This window comes from Pholis gunnellus, assembly GCF_910591455.1.
Source record: "Pholis gunnellus genome assembly, chromosome: 15".
NCBI classification, from domain to species: Eukaryota; Metazoa; Chordata; class Actinopteri; order Perciformes; family Pholidae; genus Pholis; species Pholis gunnellus.
The window spans coordinates 5,512,227-5,532,862 of NC_136542.1; the positions used below are offsets into that span (position 1 = coordinate 5,512,227).

Consider the following 20,636-nt stretch of genomic DNA (forward strand, 5'->3'; position numbering starts at 1 on the left):
AGCAATATTTGAGATACTAGAAAACCATATGTTTGAGGCCTTCAATTTAAAAAAGGTCAGGTACAATTCATATACGATTAAAAAAGACCAGGAAGTGACAGACGTTTTGCACAAAAACAATACATTTATTCAAGTGTTCTCCAGCACAAGTACATACGGAGCCTCTATCTTCTCTCTGGACACTAAACTTAAGTATGGGGGGGGGGGGGGTTCGGTCAAAGTGGAGAATGACTGCTACATTTGCTGTACGAACTGGTCTTGAGGGAAAGCGTATAGGCCACAAACAGTTATGACAGAAAGAAAGTCACACAGAGTGTCAACAGTTTCACCGAATATAGAATTATTGACCTTCCTTGAACAGTAAAACTCAAATGTTGTTTCTGATATATATAAAAAATAAAATAAAAAAAAAACATCAATTCAAAACAACATTTTGAAAACAGACATGGAGAATATTACGGCATGGAATGTAGGATTAAGAAGCGATGCGTATTAAGCATACATTATGCTACAGTAAAAGTCATTACCGTTTTTTTTTTTCTCACACGATTTTCCCACAGATAAGCACCAACTACAGCAATCTCTATTCTAAAACAATATAGGAAACCTTTCATTATTTGTTATCCTTATTTTTTCAAGTACAAAGTTAAAATGCCTTTGTTAATATATGTATATGAGTGAAATAATAGTTATTTTTGCGTTACTACAAGGAACTTAAAAACAGTCATTGTCGAGACATTATTTCTCTTCCAATCAAATATATTTTTGTTGTTTAGATAAAATGTTTAGCACCATCAGAAACACCGACAATCCCTCTTTTTTGAAGTCTTACAAAAGGAAAGAGAAGCAAAATAACACCACCATGTAGGGCTGTGCAGTGAAGTAGAGACCGTTCATCTTAAAGCTGTCCATAGGCCACTATCAAGATCACATGACATTCAAATATGGATTCACTTGACACGAACAAATCAGTACAATAAAGTAGTGGACTTGGAGTCTCCCTACAGCTACTGCTCAAAGCAAGTTTTGAATCAAATTTGTCACTTGATTTTATTTTATTTTTTTGAACCTACGATTTTTCCTAATTTGATGATATATATTAGCAAAAAATTATATTTGTACATCTCATACGTAATAAAAAAAAAAAAAGATAAAAACAAATTGAAAACAGCAACCGGAAAACTCTATGTACAAAATGTACAAACACGGGGGAGGGGGGGGGGTGTTAAGTATTATAGGAGGAGGGGGAAATAACATCTGGTTAAAGTATCACAAAGCACCAGAGCTCATATTGAGCCCAGTGGGCATGGACAAAAACAATATGGCATTAAGGTCACTTAAGAAATTAATTACATTAAGAACTTAAATTCAAAATTTAGAATCTTAAATATGATATAGATAAGCGATAACATCTGTCGTCATTACCTTTTTTTACTCTTTGAGTGCCGACATCTTCGTCAGACGCTGTGTCAGTTTTTCGTTTTGACGAACTGCAGCCTAAATCCCCCATGTTTATCTTAGAGGTTACAATCAAGAGAATTCAGTTTGTGAAGGTAATCCAAATTTGGATCAGCACTTAAAATTTGTCAACATGACGACTACGATTTATCAGGGAAATGGCAAAAATATTATACAAAGCGCACGACATAGTTCCCCAACTCTGTCTTACATTTTACAATCTTAAAAGAAATAGACATTCTTTGAATCTGGGTAGTATCATACTGTATCGCTGCTGTTAAAGCAGGGAACAATATGGGCGATGGAGAGAGGGGAAAGGGGTTTGGAGTTACAAATGTCAATCCATCGACTGTACACCGAGTCAAATAACATGGGTTTCACATATCAAAATCCGTTCTTTCACTTCTATTGGCACAGCCCTACTGTATACAAAAAGTATTACATGAGGGTAGATCAGTTCACATCATAAAACAAAACAAAAACAATTCACAAGAACCAATATTCTTTTTAAAATATCAAGAAAAAAAAGAAAGTATACATATAAAAAAGTGCTTTATAATGTTGATAAAACAGCACAGAATTGCTATAAAAAGGTAGAAGAACGTTGTGAAGCCGCACCATATTGTTGAGGATTTGCACCCGACAGTTTTTTTTCAGTTTAGAGAGGTGGAAGTTGATGAGGAGAGTTACCCGGCCTGGTCACCCTCCCCTCCCCTCCAGCGACCACACTTACTTAACAGTTGTACAGTAATATCATTGGTCAGGATGAAACTAGAAAAAAAGCAACCTAGTTTCACAGACATTGATCTTAAGTTGTTGTTTTTTTTTTTTTTCAATGACAGAAAACATCATCGCCCACGTGGTTAGCTTCACTTTCTGTTTTGTGCAGATCCAGGCAGCGAGCCCGAGTGTGGCGAGGCTGAGAGATTAAATGAGCACCAGTACAAACTGTATACAAGCTGTGAAATGCAGAACAGAGCACAATGCTCTGTTCTGCATTCTACTGTCTTGTCACTTTCCTTCAAAGTGAACAAAACAACACAGAACAGAATTGTTTTTTTCTTTCTCAACATCAAACAAGTTTTTTTTCCCCCAGCAACCGGTTTAAAGAGCTCCGTATTCTCTAAAGTTGCGGCGCCAACATGGGCGATGACGTTTCTCATCACCTTGGAGCACCATGGTGTTGTAACCATATTACAGTAGTACCTTTATTACCTTCAGTTGTGTAGAGAAACTGTAAACAAAGAGGTATTTGTGATCTGGTGTTTTGGATTCGTAGAGACGCAGCTCTCCTGACACTGAAGAACATTGCCTTTCTCATCACATCTCTGTGAGGCTCAGTAGCTGGAAGCATGGCCGCACCGCAGGTGGGAAAATCTCGCAGCCCCGACGTACAGTACGCTCACACAGCATAAAAACATTTCACATATCTTGAAACCCTTTCCTATCTGTCGGGTCTTTCCCATCGCGTTGCCGTCTCTTTTTAAAAACACGTGTTCTTTAGCACTTTTCTGTCTCAGTGTCGTGAGAAGAAAGCATAGTCTCAAGTATAGCTTGCACAAACACGTCAACAATACTCGATAACACTGCTAAAAGGTAAAATGACATATCAAAATTAAATAGAATAAGAATTACAATTCAAAACACAAGAAATAATGTGAAATCTACGTCAATGTTTTTGCTTGCAAATTATACAAGAGTGTAATTCGAGGATCGAGGCTCTTATTTCTAGTCACAACATACAGTTGTAGTTCCTAAATGTTTTCCGAGCGAGCTTTCCCGCTGCTCAAGTACAGGCAAAGTAATCTTTGAGCGGTGCAAACAGGTGGCGGATAACCGGGACGCTCCATGATCTGCCCAGGAGCCTTTGCCTTGCCAGTCGGCTCATGTTGGACACGTCCGTATAGTGGACTGGGAAGCCAAAGATCCTGACAGGGAAACCAGTCACAACCAAAAACAATCAGGCGGGCGGGCAGGGAGCAGAATAGGGGAAGACACAGGAAGATACATTTTTGAGATTTTGATCGCTGAAACAGTTTAGTTTGAAGGACAAGCTTTGTGTTTACGTACCTCTCCATCTCCGTGCACCAGAGGATGTCTTCCTTCTCGTTCATGCACACAGGGAAGTGCTGGTCCTTGCCCTGCTTGATGGAATTAGACCTGGTGGTGATGGTCCTCACCTTGCCAAACTGAAAGAAAAACAGTCTAAATTGTTTTCATCGTTCAATGCATACGAGAGCTGCAAAACCTGAGATGTTACCTCTTTCAGTACTGCATTGGATTCTGTGTTTGGTTCAGTTCTCAGGACTGACTGATGGACTTTCAAATTGTTACCTCTTGCTGCCACCGGGAGCCGCCCGTGTGCAAAGTTGCTTTGAGCAAATAAATTCAATGATGTGTTTTTCTTATATTTCGCCTTTAATTACGTTTTTCGCTGTTGTTTTTTCGACTCAAATGACCTTAGTCACAACTGGTCTTCTTCCCATGAGAGGATAGAGAAAAACATAATTCAGATGTTTGAATGCAGTCAAAGTATAACACAAGTACCTTAGCCGTTCTGCCGTGTTCTAAACAGTCCTGGAGGTCCACCCGGTCATTGTACATAGCACTCAAAGGCCTGTAAAAGACAAAGAACAGGAGCCAACATTTAGACTTCAGTTAACAAAACTGATGCTTAACTAAGTAACAGCACATTTTTTTTTTCTTCAGCTGATTGTGATCTGGCAAGACCGTGATTAGATTGAGTTGGTTGTCTTTTCAAGTGTCCTCTGAAATAGACAACTCATACGTTCAAACTTACATACACCTCATTAGATTTACACACAACTTGCTGGACTGAATGTCTGTAATCAGATCAGACAAAAACATATTTATCGTTGTATATAAATGATGCACACACAATTATTTATTGTATTAAATTAATGTTATAGAAATCCACATATATACGTACTTGCAATTTTCAACAAAAAAAAACACATTTGGATGCTTTGGAACTTGTTTTAGTTTATATATAACTGGCATAGTCGCTATCTTAATTAGGGTAATTGTTAAAAGCTTCGGCTATGTTGATTTAGTCCCGCGCTCAAAAGGGTATATTTTTTCCCTGTTGTGTTTGTCACAGCCAGCTGCTTCCCTCACCATTCACACACCAACCTGTTCATGCCAGGAAGGTTACCCCAGAAGTAGCGGGCGCGGTGGGCAGCAGACACTTCCTTGGCATCGATCATCACTGGGTTGCACTGGAATCCAAGTAAAGCAGAGGAGAAGTGACTCCAGGAGCCAAGGTAAAATGCTGCGTCACATACAGTGTATTACGGGAGAAGTAGAGTTACCATTTAATAGCACAGTATTACTGGTATTGGATACAAAAAATCCTGTAGTTTGATTGACTAAAGTCAATTTAGGCTCAGGCCATCCCACCATTTAAAAAGGGGTTAAGAGCCAAACCATGTTTTAACATGACAAAAAGGAATATGGATAGCAGAAGACCAGTACATTAAACATAGTACATTATTAGTAGCACATATTATATAAAGATTAAGAGAGTCAGTGCTCCCTTCTCATGGCCTGTGTCTAAAAGCTAATACATTAGTGCCACAAGGGGGCATTCATAAGCCATCAGGCCTTTGCGTCACATCGAACTGTATCTAGAAGTTATGACCAGTTATGACCTGGAGGATTAGATAAATCTTAAGCGGACGGAGAGAAGCTGACCTCTAAGAAGCGAGATATGTCCCTCTTATCGCTGACGCCCATGGCCACCACGTTTTCAAAGAGCCAGAAGAACGGCCGGTTCTCCCCCTCCTTCGGCCGGGCCTCGTGGAGCAGCCTGTAAAACTCAAAGAACAGGCGCCCGGTGCCCTCTGGGACAGAAACGTACATTGAACAGTGTTGGAGGTTCAGTAAGGGGCAAATACTGATGATACTTTTGTGATTTGTCTATTCAGATAATCAACTTATATCGATCTTGTTCCAAAACAACATCACAAAGAGAGTCTGAACAGTGAACCTACCAAAGAGACCTTTCCGAGCAGGATTGACTATCGAGAGGTCATTGCATGGGCTTCCACCAATAACTAGGTCAAAAGGACCCCACTCCATTATCTGCACACAGAGAAGATACAGAGTCAGACAAACAGAGATAAAGACAGAGCCGGTATAGATCGTAATATGTCGTAAGATAAAGTGATCCAGCGAGTCTAATGGACGCTTAATATGTTTTTTATTGGGTTTCAGTCTCGTCCTTTATTGTCTTAATGCACTTTGGAGCAACATTTTAGTTTTTCTCTTGAACAATTGGCTACAAATGCTGTCAGTGAACTGTAGATCAGTCATGTTAAGGAGCTTTGATAGTCACGCGTAAGATATTTCATATTTGGCCGGGTTAGACCCACTGCTGGGTCTCCTGCAGTAACATTTTTTTTTATTCTTATGCTGAACTTATCTTCCTTTTTTATCTTTGTACATGTGTTTGCCGAACACCAAACTCCCCTAACTCGTCATGAATTGCTCGTTTCAGCCCGATGAGTGCGGCCTCTTTATGAGGAAGTACGCGTTTGTGAAATTCTAATATAGTTTTGCTGACACCAGATACTCGACCACCCTTTGCTGCAGTGGAGCTTCCTAAGTCAGGGACACACATTAGGACTGTTGAGCTGATTATAACAGTATGATTAGTATTAGTATAATAGTATGATTTGGGCATTGTGACTGATCTGATCAAGCTGAACTGAGTCGGTTTCAGTCTGGGTTTGTTGGTATTGAGACATAATGACTCCGTCACGTGGTGTGAAGAAATTAAAATTCTTTGTCCTCCGATTCAGTAGCTGCCCATCATTAAATGTGTGTTCCTGCCTCAGTACAGGAACTTGCGTAGAATTAAAGTTCTTGCAGGATTTCTACGGTTTCCCAGCAAGACATCTGTAAACATAGCTCACTATCCCTCAGTGTGTTGTTCCTGTATTTACTCAGGCGTTCAATATGTACTTCCCACGGTAAAGTTGTTAAGAGCCTATTTCACCAGCCAGTGCAGTTGCATAAGCAAACCCATTGTATGAATTAACATAGTACAACAAGAAATGTAAATAATGAAACTCACATGTTTGCGTGTGACACTCCTCACATCGCCAACATACATGATGCGACCCTGATGCCGGACGATGCCCACAGTGATGGAGTCCTCACACACTTCAGAAGCTATATAGCGATCCACCTCGATGCCGAGTTCTTTCAGCACCAATAGCCCTGCACAGGAACATAGAAAGCTGAGGACACCAAACACCAAAACCAATGAACAGTGCTTGATAAAAAAGCAAAAACTGATGTTTAGCTCTGGATTTATAAACAAATGAGACTCTTAAAAAGACTATGGGGGTGTTATAAGATTAGATTTCATGTGTGATTCTCGATAGACAAAGTTACTACCAGGAAAGCACTGTAAAAAAATCTATTTTTTATTATATTCATATTTATTGTCCAATAGTCATGACATGGAATTCAACTAAAAGGATGACTGTGACGAAAATGTAGCGTTTAATAAAAATCGTTCTTGTCTAACCTGTTGCGATGCCGTCAAACAGTGACAGGACACGAATGGGCTTCCTCTTCTCCACCATGACTGGGGGGTAAAGCTTTGGTGCATCCTGAAATGTAACACACACACAGAGAGAGAGAGAGAGAGAGAGAGAGAGAGAGAGAGAGAGAGAGAGAGAAGAGAGAGAGAGAGAGAGAGAGAGAGAGAGAGAGAGAGAGAGAGAGAGAGAGAGAGAGAGAGAGAGAGAGAGAGAGAGAGAGAGAGAGAGAGAGAGAGAGAGAGAGAGAGAGAGAGAGAGAGAGAGAGAGAGAGAGAGAGAGAGAGAGGAGAGGAGAGAGAGAGAGAGAGAGAGAGAGAGAGAGAGAGAGAGAGAGAGAGAGAGAGAGAGAATAAAGTCAGACACATACAGACTCCTGAGTGAGACAGTTAGTGTGATTTATAGCCTTAAAAAAGGTCCATTACTCACAAAATCTTGGTCATGATTATTTGCAAAGAAGTGTTGGAGACGGGTGGGCCAGTCAGTGCGACGCCCCAGTAGACCAAACGCATCCTTCTGACCACACATGAAGCAGTTCCACGGGTCCTCTTTGATGGCTGCGTGGGCCGCTCCCTCACCAACGAGCAGGTCGACACACTCCACACAGAAACACCTGCACGCAGGCCAAGGTGCTCAATTAGTACAAGTGATACTATATCTACCCAGTATCTAGTAGAAGATGGTGTTCTTTTGTGCAAAAGGGTTACATGTTAACATAATAAACATGGACAGTTTAACTTAAATCAATCCCACAAACAAAATACTGCTGCTGTTAGTACTAGTGCAACAAATTCATGTCTTAGTAACGTTTGCACAACAAAGTTTCTTAGGGATTTTAGGAAATTATTCTGCCCTTTTTTTATTTGTATTAAACTTTTTATTAAGTTATTAGAAGGGCTTTTGGCCTGAAAACAGCACATTGTATGTGGCAGTCTACTTCAGTCAGGTCATCGTGGATCAAAGTTCTGGTATTTCTAAGTGGACGGTTTGGTTCAGTAAGGAGTCATTTATGTTTATTTGGGGACATATCTGAAATACCAAACATATTGTTTTCTTCAGTTATTACAGTGGATATGTTTAAAGCCTCCAGAAATCACAGATTTGACAGATTGAGTGACAGCAGCATCCTCCGAGACTCTGTGGATTAAAAGGTCATTTGGAAGACGGAACTCTTTCTGGGGCCTTTTTTGGGACCAATATAAAAAATCAACAGTGTCCGTTTCAAGCACAGCTAAGAACCTACTGTGTCTGTTTCATTTCATGGTGGACTGGGTCTCTCCCTTCAGTATGTGCGACCTATTTTTATTATTTATTTATCCTTTTATTTAAATCTTTATGCGCATTTAAAAATGGAGTGGAAACGCCGGAAATTTATTGGGGGTCTGACTGGCATTCTTCTTTTAATGACGTCGTCCCGTTGCGGCCTCTTCTTTTGCAACAGTTTAATAGCATCTGTCCGGATAATTCACCGCCATAAACAGTTTACCTCGCTCTATTCAACTCCTGATATTTGCATAGTGGATGGAAACGTGCACCAATTTGCATATTCCTCCACAGATTTTCTGGAGATTCAGTATAAAAGTATACTGATCCTTAGTGCAAAAGATGCCGTCATGATTCAAATTCACACCATCGATGGAAGATATTGTGACCGTTATGGTCTCTATCACCACCGGCCGACTCCATTGCACAGCAGAACCCAGTAAATCTTACCGACAGCAGTTGTTGTTTCCACACATGAGCACCTCTCGTCCTCCGCAGCAGATCGTGCAGTAGGACTGGTAGCCATCGTCATCGTATTGATATGCACATTCTAGGAAGCAGTACTGGGGAAAAGAAGAGACAAAAACATAGAATTTCATGGGGGTTACATCAGGTGCTGCTTGAAGTATGTTCGGTTTATTAGCTTTGAAAGGAGCTGTGTGCGGGGTTTTTTTTTACGATGCTGTAGAAAAGGAGTTCCAGAATTTGAATGACCTCTATCACAGCTTACCTTACAGCTCTGGCACATTCCGCCAGCAAACAGCGGGTGCTCGAGGCTAACATTCAGACTTCCACAGGAGATACAGATGTCTGTGAGAAGAAGTTCAGTACGTCAGTGTTTAACAGAGGGAGGTCGGAGCAGTGTGAACCTCTCACTTCAATGAAAGTGTTTGAACAGCTCTGACGGAGGTGCAGATCTAATGAGCTTAGCTGGAGTGTTTGCAGAGACCTCACGGTTAAAACAGAAAAAATGTCTTTTGCAGTTTTATTAACATTGACGCATAGATTTCTGCTTTCAACAACAAGGGGAAGTGTTCATTCCCTAGAGGACAACAGGACACAACACTTACCCTCTAGGCTGCGGCACTTTTGTCTCACTTCCTGAACAAGCCGCTCTGAAAACACAAACACACGATGCACCGCATGAGGTTAACGAAGTCGACTCGCGACAATGCATTTGTGAGGTCAACCGTTCAAAATGTCGTCTCCTTTCAAGCTCTAATTTCACTCAAGTTGTTTTAGTTTATTTATCCAACTACAACTCATGCAACCATCTGTGCAAATCCAAAATGTGTTTGTGCATAAATGCATACAGTGAATCATTTAGTTATTAATGGAAAAACCAGACGAAATGATGCTAGAAGTTGGAAATCAGGAATTTCTTTTTACCTCCTCGGAAACTCTGAAATTCAAAATTGGACTTTAATGTTCTTGAGTGTGCAGACTGCAGCTGATGACTTAATATGTTTGTGGTTGTGAAAAGTACTAGATGTGTTAAATGACTGAACGTTTCTGATGTTTCTATGAGAATGAAAGATACTGTCACCATATTAGATGTCAACATTGTGTATGTCAATTTACCAGACTTAGTAAGATAACGCTCAGACTTTGAGTCTGAGCAGGTTAATATATGAGAGGTGAAGTCCATATTATTATTGTAAAATGATAGAGAGTGCTTCGAAGTATTTAGCTTTCAACATATTGATGTGAGATATTCTAAAGTAGGCGTTATCTATAGCATCAGCATTACAATGTGCTCACACAGTAGAATGAAATAACACCAATGGTCAAACAGAGAAATAAAGCAAAATGTAAAATCATTGTATTAATAAGTTATAGTAACAATAGCTTTTCTAATATTAGGCTATACGCCGATACTGGTGTCTGTCATATTACTGAATCAGTTGCCAAGACATCCAACAGTAACATCAATAAAGCTGGTTTGTGAATAAACTCAAACATCTCGAAGTGTGCGAGCCTCCATCACTCACTTCCATCTTAAAGCTGCCTCTCTAATGGACCTCTCGTCCACACACTACGTCTCCGACCACTTAATTCCCCCCCCCCCCCCCCCCATGGGAGGACATATAGGGCTCATGACTCCTATTTAACCTCATAAATGAGGCACCTTACCTCGCGTCCCCTCATCAATGACGTCCTTGACTCTGGGTTTCTCTGCTGTGCTCTTGCGAGGCTTTTTGGCCGGCGGAGGCGTGTAAGCTGCCGCTTCAGGCTCCACCCACATCTCGGGGTAAACCTCTTTATATGGGTTACGCTCCTCTGGGGGTGCACAGCGTGTCAGACAATTAATATTACAGGCGACATCATGAGTTATTCAATCACGTGCTTGATTTAATAGATTTGTAGGTCTATTAACAGCTTTTATCTGAAAGAATTCTAGGGGTTCGTACACACGGGACGTTTCTTGGGAATGGAAAGTCAAAACTCCCAGTTGTTAGGCAAAAGTCCAACAATTCAAGCTTCATCAGAGTGACTTCCTCTTACCTTCTGGTGGCTCTAAAGCCTTGGGTCCAGTGGGTTGGAATCCCGTCATAGCCCAGTCAATCATCTGCTTGTTCAGCATTTCTACAGATTTAGAGGTTTCCGTCTCATCACTGTCCGGGCAGGCCATGAAGGCTTTCCCTGCCCGGCTGCTCGCCGCCTGTGAACATATAAAAACGTTAATGACGGAAGTTCATCCTCAATATACTTCCAGAAATGATCAGCTACTAAATCATTCAGTGTGGGCAATGTCTCAACAAGCTTCAGCAAGGGAGCGTAATTATTTTCTCTTTATTCCTCATCTCACATTTATTTTGAAATTAAATTGTTTTTGTATCTTTCTGGGTTGATTGCGCTGAATTTCAAAAACTATTTTTATGGTTTCATGGATAGTGCACACACAGTATCTTTTTTTCCCTTAATATTTTCAGACGCGTATAATAACAATCTGAGCCTGTCGGCGGCAAAAACAAGCATTTCTAGTGGAGAAAAGAAGACATTGCCGGATTGTACCAAAGTCTTTCATTGCAGCACCTTTCGTGGCTGATGGCTGCAGAGCTCTCGCTCAATACTGGACCAATTAAAAAAACATTTTGTCCCAATTAGTCACTTAGACATAAAAAAAACGTGCAAAAATAGGGTCCAGGATGAAAATGACAGAAGTTTTCCTTTAAGTCGCTGTAAAAATAAAAGCACTTTAATTCTATAATGTCCTCAATCAAGATCATTTAAACTGACAACAGGACTTTGTTGCTCTTGTTACTCACCTGCAGCACCTCATAGATGGCCTTCTTGTACATGGGCTGCTTGTTGTAAGTTGGTTGGTGAAAGGCATTATTGAAGGAACTTAAAGGCATGAGTTTCTCTACACAAACCTGTAAAAAAAAAAAACACAAATAATAATGTCATTCTTTTGGTCAAAGAATTGTGTTGAGGTAAAACGTGTCTGGAGATTGATGGCTCTTGTGTTTCTGCTGGTTGTTGCTATAAACAAAAGGCTGTTTTGCTTAATTCATGGTGGAAAGAAATGTAATCACCTGACAGCGATATTAACGCTGGCTCTGAACACTCACCACTGAGAATTTTCCATCTCCAAACCACATCACCCATCTGGTGCCCTCGGCAGCTCTGCTCCGTCCCGTCATGTACCAGGATACGATGCGGCCCGGCCACCACGAGAACCCGCGAAGCTTTCCCCAAACCAGCTCGCCGATGCCAAAACCACGATCGTCCTGTAGCCAAAGTAAAAGACAAATCACCCGCTCAATGTTAACTTCTGGGCATTATCTGTGAAACCATTTTAAACGCTGCCTTTCAGTTTGTTTTTTTTTCATGTAAGGGAGCCCGATGTCTCAAATTCACCACAAGGTGCTTTAGACAGACATGGTTTACAGAATTATAGATTCAGGATCAGGGCGGACGGTGAGCATCTTCAATGGTTCCTCTAGACCATGGTTCCTCTAGACCATGGAGACCATGGAGACCATGGAGACCAAAAGTTAAATTATATTATCATTATACTATATATTAAATTATGTTATAAAACAATTACAGCACAAGATATCCACTATAGTGACAATATATAAAGCTGATTCATCATAGTATGAATTAGGGCTGCTAATTTTGGATTACTTTCATTATCTGTGGATTATTTTATTTTTTCATTGTTTTATTCATCGTCAGTAAAATGTAAAATGAATCCCCAGGTGACCTCTTCAAATTCAACAGTCCGGATCCCAAAGACATTTCATTCTTATGATCACTTCAGACAAATAAGCAGCACAATCTCAAGACTAAGAAGCTGGGACTGGAATTTTTGGAAATTGTTTTGTTGATAATAAATGTTTAATGCTGAATTACAATAAATGTAAATGTGCTGTAGATCTTCTAGATCATTTTATACTCATGTCATTAAAAGTCAACATGGCATATTTGGTATCTTTGTAAAAATTCTGGATCGCAGTTGTAAAACACCTGAAGAGCATACATTCCAAATGGCGGCTTTACTCGACGTGGATTAATCTTGGCCTTACTCTAAATCCTTTTTCCCCAATCAGGACTTCCTGTTGGTCTTGCAGCCAGACATTAATCAGTGTCAATCAATGTTATCTCACCTCATACTCGGGCTCAGTATCCGCCAGTTTGGGGCACGTCTTGTCTCCGCCTCCGATGGCGACGGGCTCAGGGGTCGTGGCCACAGTTGGGGAGGCGGGGTCAGTAGGCTGCTGAGGCGGCTGCTGCTGCTGATGTTGTTGTTGTTGTTGTTGTTGTTGTTGTGGCAGCGACGGCTGTGATTGCTGTTGATACTGAGGCTGTGACTGAGTGTGCAGCTTAGGCTGCTGCTGCTTCGAAGGTGATGGGTGCTTGATTATTGAGACGTCTTCTATCTGAGTCTCTGTTTCGTTCTCCTCGTGATCCTTCATCGCGCTCATTGCTGACGTCAGTTTGGACTTTTTCTCTGCCTGAAAACACAGCCCAGTGACAGCAGTGAGGACGACGGGTCTTCAAAAATGCAGTGTACATTACAATTGTTTTGGGGGTTTCTACTATTACATGTTTACATGCTTTAACGTAAACACAATTGAATGGCTGGTTGAATCACACGATTTCTGATCTCGGCGGCCCACAAAGAACTGACTGGGTCGTCTTATTTCACAGTTTTTGGGTTGGTAGATATTCCAGATACCCAAATGCATGTGCACAAGCACTGAAAACGTGAGTTTTTTTATGATAAGTTCCTGTTAAATTCGAAATATCAAATTTCTGCTTACAAATAGGGTGGTTTGGGAAAATCCTCTCTCACTAATTATTAAAAAAAAAACTCTTGAAAGAGATAAAAACTTGACAGAGAATTGTTCTAAAAGAAACGACACAGCTAACAAACCCAAAACCAAAACCACATCCTCAGCAACCCTCCAAACTATTTTTTTAGGCCACAATGTCCAGCTAACCATTGCTCCCTGGCTAACGCTAACCTTTGCAAAGAAGAGGATGAAATAAATCAGGAAATAAGTCAAAGAAGAAAGTATATCTGACCAAGCATTGTTCTGTGGGTTTGTCACCTTTCCCATTACACACACACACACACACACACACACACACACACACACACACACACACACACACACACACACACACACACACACACACACACACACACACACACACACACACACACACACACACACACACACACACACCTGACGCATTACTAATTTATATATATTGATTAATGCATGCTACGTGATCATATAATATATGTAATCATGCATTCTGCCTGAATCATGCCCATGCAGGTCTCTCAATAAAACGGTGTTACTACCAAACACAGTTTACAGAGAGGCCGGGAGCGTTTTCATCTGTGCGTCACAATGTGGGCACGTCGCCTCTGCTGTGCAAGTGCAGAATGTTGACTGTGGGAGCCCGACTGCCTTTGTAAACATGGCTTTATCTCCGACTGTAAGGCCCATTCATCAACAGCGCGGTATACAGTAACTCTATAGTGTCCTGAGCTGCAGCGGAGAGTTCACTGGGTTTGTGGTACCTGACACTGAACCGCTAGGTCGATCCGAGAGGACGAGACGCAGCCGGGACTTAAGCCTCTCACAGTAAATCCCCAACAGCTGCACTCATTCTGATCTCTCTCTCTCGCTCTCTCTCTCTCAAACACACACACACACACACACACACACGGTAGGACTCACATGAACACACATGTTAACTTTCTTCTCCTTTTTCCTCAAAACACGCATGCAGGATATACAGTATATCTGCTCTCCTATATGTAAACACGTGTTAGTCATACTATAGGATCCACATGAGAGCAGCGCTGCACAGCTGTGCTTACTTTCGCTGGAGTCCTTCTCAGGTTCTCAGGTCTCTCACACACACACACACACACACACACACACACACTGTAAATGTCCAGAGGTGGACTGGGCGTGTAGGAAGAGGAGGAAGAAAGGCAAGAAGGGGAGAGACTGCACAGTCCTCCGTCCTCTCTCTCTGTGTGACTCGTAAACAATAGCGCCTTTAAGGGGAGGTGGCGCTTAGACGGCACGAGGAGGGGTTTCGGCCCTGAAGAGTAGAAACATGTGCTCTTCAATCAAGAGGCTCTGCTGTGGTTTATAAATATCTGCACTGTACTGTTGGATGGACGGTTCAAAGCCCGTGGCCATATGTGTGTTGGGCTTCTTGGCTCCAGCACGAGCACATTGGAGTTCGTGCTCGACAGCCTTGCAGATGGTAAACTGCAAAAACTAACAAATGTAAATTAAATTGCCGAATGTGTATCGGGAGGAACAATCTGTAATGATGTCGGCAGGTGAGAAGAGCAGTTTCTGGAAGAAATGAGCTGACAGAATAATTCTTCTCTGGTGTCCAGTAATCACAAGGACACTGGGAGTTCTGTGAATGCAATAAAGCGTCTGGGCTACGATTAGTGTGCTCATTCTGCTGTCTTTAGGGTCAGGCTGTGACGCTAAGAAATGCCAGTGGGGGAGGAGAGAAAGTACAGTGGCTATAAGAACCAGATATTTGTTTCTGGACCTCTTCCCAGTAGTAAATGGGCCCCTTTTGGGGGCCTCACAGTGTGTGTGTGTGTGTGTGTACGTGTGTGTGTGTGTGCAGCTCCACCAGCAAGACAGACCCTCTGAGGCTAAAGGGGAAAATGGGAAAGGAGGTAGCAGAGACACAATGCAGTCTTTATCATTTACACACGCCTGCCCGTCACTGACAGCTCAGAAATACCACCACTTATATCCGCTGTCACGCCGCGCTGAAAACAAATTCCATGAATGACAGCAGACGTACTAGAGGTGTACAAACAGCTTTTAATAAACAACCTCACAGCCAACACATCTACACATTTTCCCCTTGGAAAGGGGGATATATGAATATTATGGAAAACCAGACCTAACTGTACTGACGTAAGTGTGGGTTTTGGTAATGGATAGAGAGAAAGCAGAAGCTGCACAGGCCTCTGGCAGTGTGGAGACATGTTGGGTGCACAATAAGGGATAATCTGACTTCGAGGTCTCTGCAGCGGGATACCCCGAGGGCTCAAGGGGTGACTGAGTGCACTGTGAGGCAGAGAAAAGGGAAGAGAGTATTGGTCTCTGGGGCGTGGAGCTAATACCTCTATCTAATCTTGGCTGTAATCGTTAACAAAAAGGTCACAATTTACAGCGCAGCTTCAGTTATTTATTTGACAAAAGCCGCCTATTATGAGGCTGTTAACATTACGAGGAACATTTCTCAGTCTCAAAGAGTCAAAAGTGCAGCTGTTGAAGTGAAACACTGAAAACTCGCATAGTCAAACGGGGACGAAGGCGACAAGCGTCAAAACAAATGAGACATTAGAGAAAGAAAACGATGTTCAGGTGCCATTGGATCAAAACATTCAGCAAACTCTGATTCAAAGGTAAAAGTGAAATGAAATAAACTGTCACTGAACGGTACTTCCTCCCACAACGTGACAGCGAGTCTTTGAAGCAACACAAAAGAGTTTGACCTTTGAATGCAATAGTCTCTCATGCAGCAACAGGCAGGAGAGACGCAGCGGGGTCTGTTTTGTGTAATTGTTTGATGGATTATGCAGTGACATATGTGCTCAGTACAAGCTTATCTGGCTGAGCAGGACGGGCGGAACCTAATAATAAAAAAAAAAGTTAAGTCACGACAGGTGTAGGTAACTCAAGATGCAACAGAGCAGGAAACGCTGCGAAAAGCGGATCCCAGAAGAAGTGTTTAAAGTGGAAAAGCACAAGTGGCCGGTTTCGTTGTGCAGCGATGTGGCCACTGCATTCATTAGCGTGATTTTAAGCACAGATCCCTACAAAGGCTGTGTATTTCACGAGTGGCCCTGGGTGGGGGGGGGGGGTCACACTTAAATAGGCCATCTGGTCCTCATTGTGTTGCATCCTTTTAAGAGATAATTAGGAATATTACAGAGTCAGCTCTGAATACATAAACAGAATTCCCATGAATCCACAAGTGGAGTTGTTGGGAAAAAAAAGCTCCCCGAGGAGGCTGCTCGGCTTCCTCCGAAGCCTTTTAAAATCTTTTCAAAGTTATCAAATAAGTCTCCTTATAGTAAATCTCAAGTCAAACAGAGCAAAGTACACAATGACAGGAAGGAAAGAGGTGTGAGGCCTACACAACTTCACCTTTTTTTCCTCCAAGTGAAGTGTTATGTAAGGTGAAATCGTGGTGGCTCTCACAAAAACAGCAACATTCCTAAAAGGTAAATATATCCGTCCTAAAATGAAATGAAGCTACTCTGACGTTTCTATGCGCTGCTATGAAACAGGAAATAGCTTCAGCACATATTCACCCCACGGGGAAAACTTTTTTCACGCGAGCAACTTTTTCCCAAACACGGCTAAAGCCTGCTCGCGCTTCCTTTTTTTTTTTCTTTTTTTTTTAAAGAGACGGTTTCCCTTTAAGCCGTGCAGAGCAGATGGTCCACGGCAACTCTTATGGAAATACCTGAAGTCAGCATATTCCCCTCGCTGTAAGCGGGCTAATCAGACATGCACACTATCCCTCCATGTTAGCAAACAAACAATGCAGTGCACATACCCATACACACCAGCGCGCAACCCTCATAATCCAGTGTGGGGCTTGAGTTTTTTTTCACCCCCACTCTCAGGGTAGAAGAGATCGCTTAAAAAAAGAAAGCATGAACATTTCTTTGTCTGGGAATTCAGGGTCAGGTGATTGCCGACAGGAATTCTGGTTGGCTAGAGAGGACTTGCAAAATGTTGGCAGCGAGCCAAGAGGCTGTCTTGCAAAGCAGGGCTGGAAATTTGCTGCAAAAACCTCATCTTCACCCTCCATATATCCATAGCGCAGAGTTCATTTCCATAGCTGGGGGAGGGGTCAGGAGAAGAATGGGGGAGGGAAACGGAGAGGGAGAGACGGAGAAGTCCACTGTAACACAAGGCACATGAAAAGAGAGAGAGAGAGAGAGAGAGAGAGAGAGAGATCCCGGGGAAGTGCAAGACGGCAGTAACCCTTTCAGCCACCATGTCCTCCCTGCTGCAGAAACATGTAACAGCAACGCTCTGTGTCAAGAGCAGAACTAAAACCAAAAGATGTGCATCATGTTGCTCCTTCCTCGGGAGGAAGGCGTTGATGCCAAAACTCAGTCTTTGTGCAAATCAGATCAAGGCTTGCAATACGCTAGATGGGGGGAAAAACATAATACGAATTTGCATCTTGCAAATCCCCTTAAATCTCAACCTTGTAGAGCAACTTGTTGAAGAAGATCCACCTCTGTTTGGTATTTCCTACTTGCCTCGTATATCACAACATTTCACTTGTGGGACCCTAGCATGTCCTGCTAATTTGGCAATATTTCCTCCCTGGAGACATTTTTATGGCCACTCTCCGAGCCCTCGCCAGAATAGAGGGGGAGGGGGGGGGAGACATGGAAGACCCCACGTCGATACTACGGGACTCCTCGTTATGTTACAGATGGAGTTGCTCTACATCACTACCAGGAGTCATGTGTTACATGATTTAATAATGACCAATGTGGGGAACTACATGGTTTAAGTATTTAACATCATGCAGCATTAGGAGCTTCTATTAATGGTCCAAAAGGAAATCAGAGTTTTGTGTGTGAGCAGTCAAAAAAATACCAGTTTGTTGACAAAGCAAGGTCCATAATTTATGGGCGTTTTCCATCGAATCACGAGATCTTCACGAGTAGATAAGGTTTGCTCAGTTGTCATATTTCTCTTTCTCTGAATACCTCAAGGACTTCTTGTGTTCTTGACGTTGGAAAGTTGACAAAACGATCTCACCACGAGGTCCATTTAGTAGCTGAAAGCTCCAAGATGGCCACTAAATGGAACTTGTATTTGAATTGTTTTGTCAACTTCTGTTTCTTTTTATTAGTGCAACATTTATGTGGAAAGTTTAATTGGAAATATTTTCCACCAAAGAAACAGTCTCAATGAAATTGGAAGGAAAAAAAGCAGGTGCAAAGCTTAATTTACATGAACATTTTCATAGCAGAGGCCGCAGTTTCCTGAACGATAGGCAAGAACAAAGTCAGGAAGTGCAGGAGCGAACTGAGCCCAAGGCCCTGGAAATCTACTGAAATAAATGGTACCTTCATGAGATATCAAATGACCCATCAAATACACTTGGCCGTTAACGCACCACAAGCCCTATCTTTGGCCCTGGCAGCTTTATTCCACGCCTGCTCTTTGTAATCTACGGTGGCTGGGACAGAGCTGGGGTACTCACCTCCATCTTCCACTTGGCCAGCCATTCCTCTCTGGTCCTCTTGTTAATGTAATAAGGGTCACCAGCCTGGAAGGTTATTCTGGGCATGGGCCTCTGACGAAGGCTGATCTCCCAACCAACTCCCCTCTTGCCTCGACCTGCCTGTTTAAGGTGTTAAAAAAAAAGTTAGCTACTTGTTTTTGATTCTTCCTTTTTCTCTCAAAAGAAAGCATCCAGATTTGTAATAAATCTGTGCTTCCAGCCTGTCACTAGAGCCATTGAGACAGACTCTGGTTTAACAAGTGAGTCATTTGCGGTTGAGGCCATGGGGTTGTTCCTAAAAAGATGTTGGTGTGCCGTATGGCGCCATCGGCTTGTGATTGGTCGGGCAGCAAGAAGTGATGCCACAGTGTCTAATCACTGGCAACAGTCTCGGGGTCACCAGCACCAACTGATTTGACAAGTTCCCAAGTGTATTTGATATTTCAAATCTATTAGGTACCATTTCTTTCACAAGTCCAAAGGCAAGAGAACTACTCTACTTTTTCTGGACCTTGAAGAGGAAATAACTAAGCTTCTAGTCTAGCAGTGGTGCAGATACAGTTTACTTTCGGTGCAAGCTCCTCGTGGGAGAGTAGGTGTCAAAAGGTTGAACAAGACACAAAAAAAAGCTTAATGTACTTTCTTGCCGAGAGTTAGCTGTGACAAATATGAGACTGGCATCTAACTCTCGACAAGAAAGCAAATAAGCGTAATTCCCAAGATGTGGAACTGTTCCTTTTTAAAGAGAACAAATGTATCCGTCTTATGACAAAGCCAGGCTAGCTGTTTTCTCCTATTTCCAGTCTTTATGCTAAGCTAAGCTAACACTCTAGAATCTTCTCATCTAACCCTGCAAGAAAAGTGTATTTCCCAAGATATCAAACAATTCCTGCCCAGCTATAGTCATGCAAAACTACACGTAAACCTCCCCTCATCAAGCATACAACTTGACCTACAATGTTGCCGGATGGGTTGATGTATTTATGGAGTCTGGATGGAAAATCCAGTTGTATTCAGTGTTTCTGCAACAAAACTGTCCCTTTTTCTAGTTCTATTTAAGCTACACCACAACTATCTACCATGCTGGCAAGCAGAGGTTTGTGACAAGAAAGGTGATCCGCCCCCTAAAAAGGAAGCTACACAGTCCTTGCAAGTGTGAAAGACACCTCGAGAGTTACACCAGCCAGAGGACAAAAAAAGAAGACTGATCAGAAATCTTACCTCAGTCTTGACTGCAGCGCGCCTGTCCTCCTCCTTGTGCTCCACATCTAGAAAGAAGACAGCGACACAACGGAGGGCCTGAATCATTCATAGGAGAGTTATCCTGGTATAGCTGTGTTAAAACTGAAGTGGCCTCGCATTCATCAATAACCCACATGACACATGTATTAACTCAAATTCAGTTCGCCCGTCCACATCAGCCCATTAACTATGTGTTTGATCAAATTAAAGTCACGTTAATAAAACTGAGAGATACGGGTTTGGGGAAACGCCTGAAGCGTGCTCAGAGTTTAAATCCCCCTATAAGCACGGGGCAGCTTGTGCGATCGGGTGCCAGCCAGG

General features: G+C 42.2%; 1 protein-coding gene across 3 annotated transcripts in view; it reads right to left on the minus strand.

Moving 5' to 3' along the window:
- Positions 1 to 144: 144 nt before the first annotated feature.
- The window catches only part of dnmt3ab (DNA (cytosine-5-)-methyltransferase 3 alpha b), a 32,828-nt gene continuing 12,336 nt past the window's right edge, over positions 145 to 20,636 (minus strand). The window contains exons 4-22 of one of the 3 annotated variants that reach the window (XM_079174629.1): positions 20,295 to 20,341; positions 19,053 to 19,193; positions 12,908 to 13,255; positions 11,867 to 12,025; positions 11,561 to 11,668; positions 10,797 to 10,953; positions 10,425 to 10,571; positions 9,362 to 9,406; positions 9,022 to 9,101; positions 8,742 to 8,854; positions 7,458 to 7,641; positions 7,016 to 7,100; positions 6,557 to 6,702; positions 5,472 to 5,562; positions 5,173 to 5,321; positions 4,612 to 4,697; positions 4,006 to 4,075; positions 3,529 to 3,647; positions 145 to 3,386 (exon numbers count right to left, since the gene is read on the minus strand). In XM_079174629.1, the coding sequence (XP_079030755.1) occupies positions 3,245 to 3,386; positions 3,529 to 3,647; positions 4,006 to 4,075; positions 4,612 to 4,697; positions 5,173 to 5,321; positions 5,472 to 5,562; positions 6,557 to 6,702; positions 7,016 to 7,100; positions 7,458 to 7,641; positions 8,742 to 8,854; positions 9,022 to 9,101; positions 9,362 to 9,406; positions 10,425 to 10,571; positions 10,797 to 10,953; positions 11,561 to 11,668; positions 11,867 to 12,025; positions 12,908 to 13,255; positions 19,053 to 19,193; positions 20,295 to 20,341 (2,417 nt within the window). In that variant the 3' untranslated portion in view covers positions 145 to 3,244. Of the gene's footprint in view, positions 3,387 to 3,528; positions 3,648 to 4,005; positions 4,076 to 4,611; positions 4,698 to 5,172; positions 5,322 to 5,471; positions 5,563 to 6,556; positions 6,703 to 7,015; positions 7,101 to 7,457; positions 7,642 to 8,741; positions 8,855 to 9,021; positions 9,102 to 9,361; positions 9,407 to 10,424; positions 10,572 to 10,796; positions 10,954 to 11,560; positions 11,669 to 11,866; positions 12,026 to 12,907; positions 13,256 to 17,375; positions 17,475 to 19,052; positions 19,194 to 20,294; positions 20,342 to 20,636 lie in introns of those variants that run through there. The other 2 variants (XM_079174630.1, XM_079174631.1) reach the window with 2 other exon arrangements.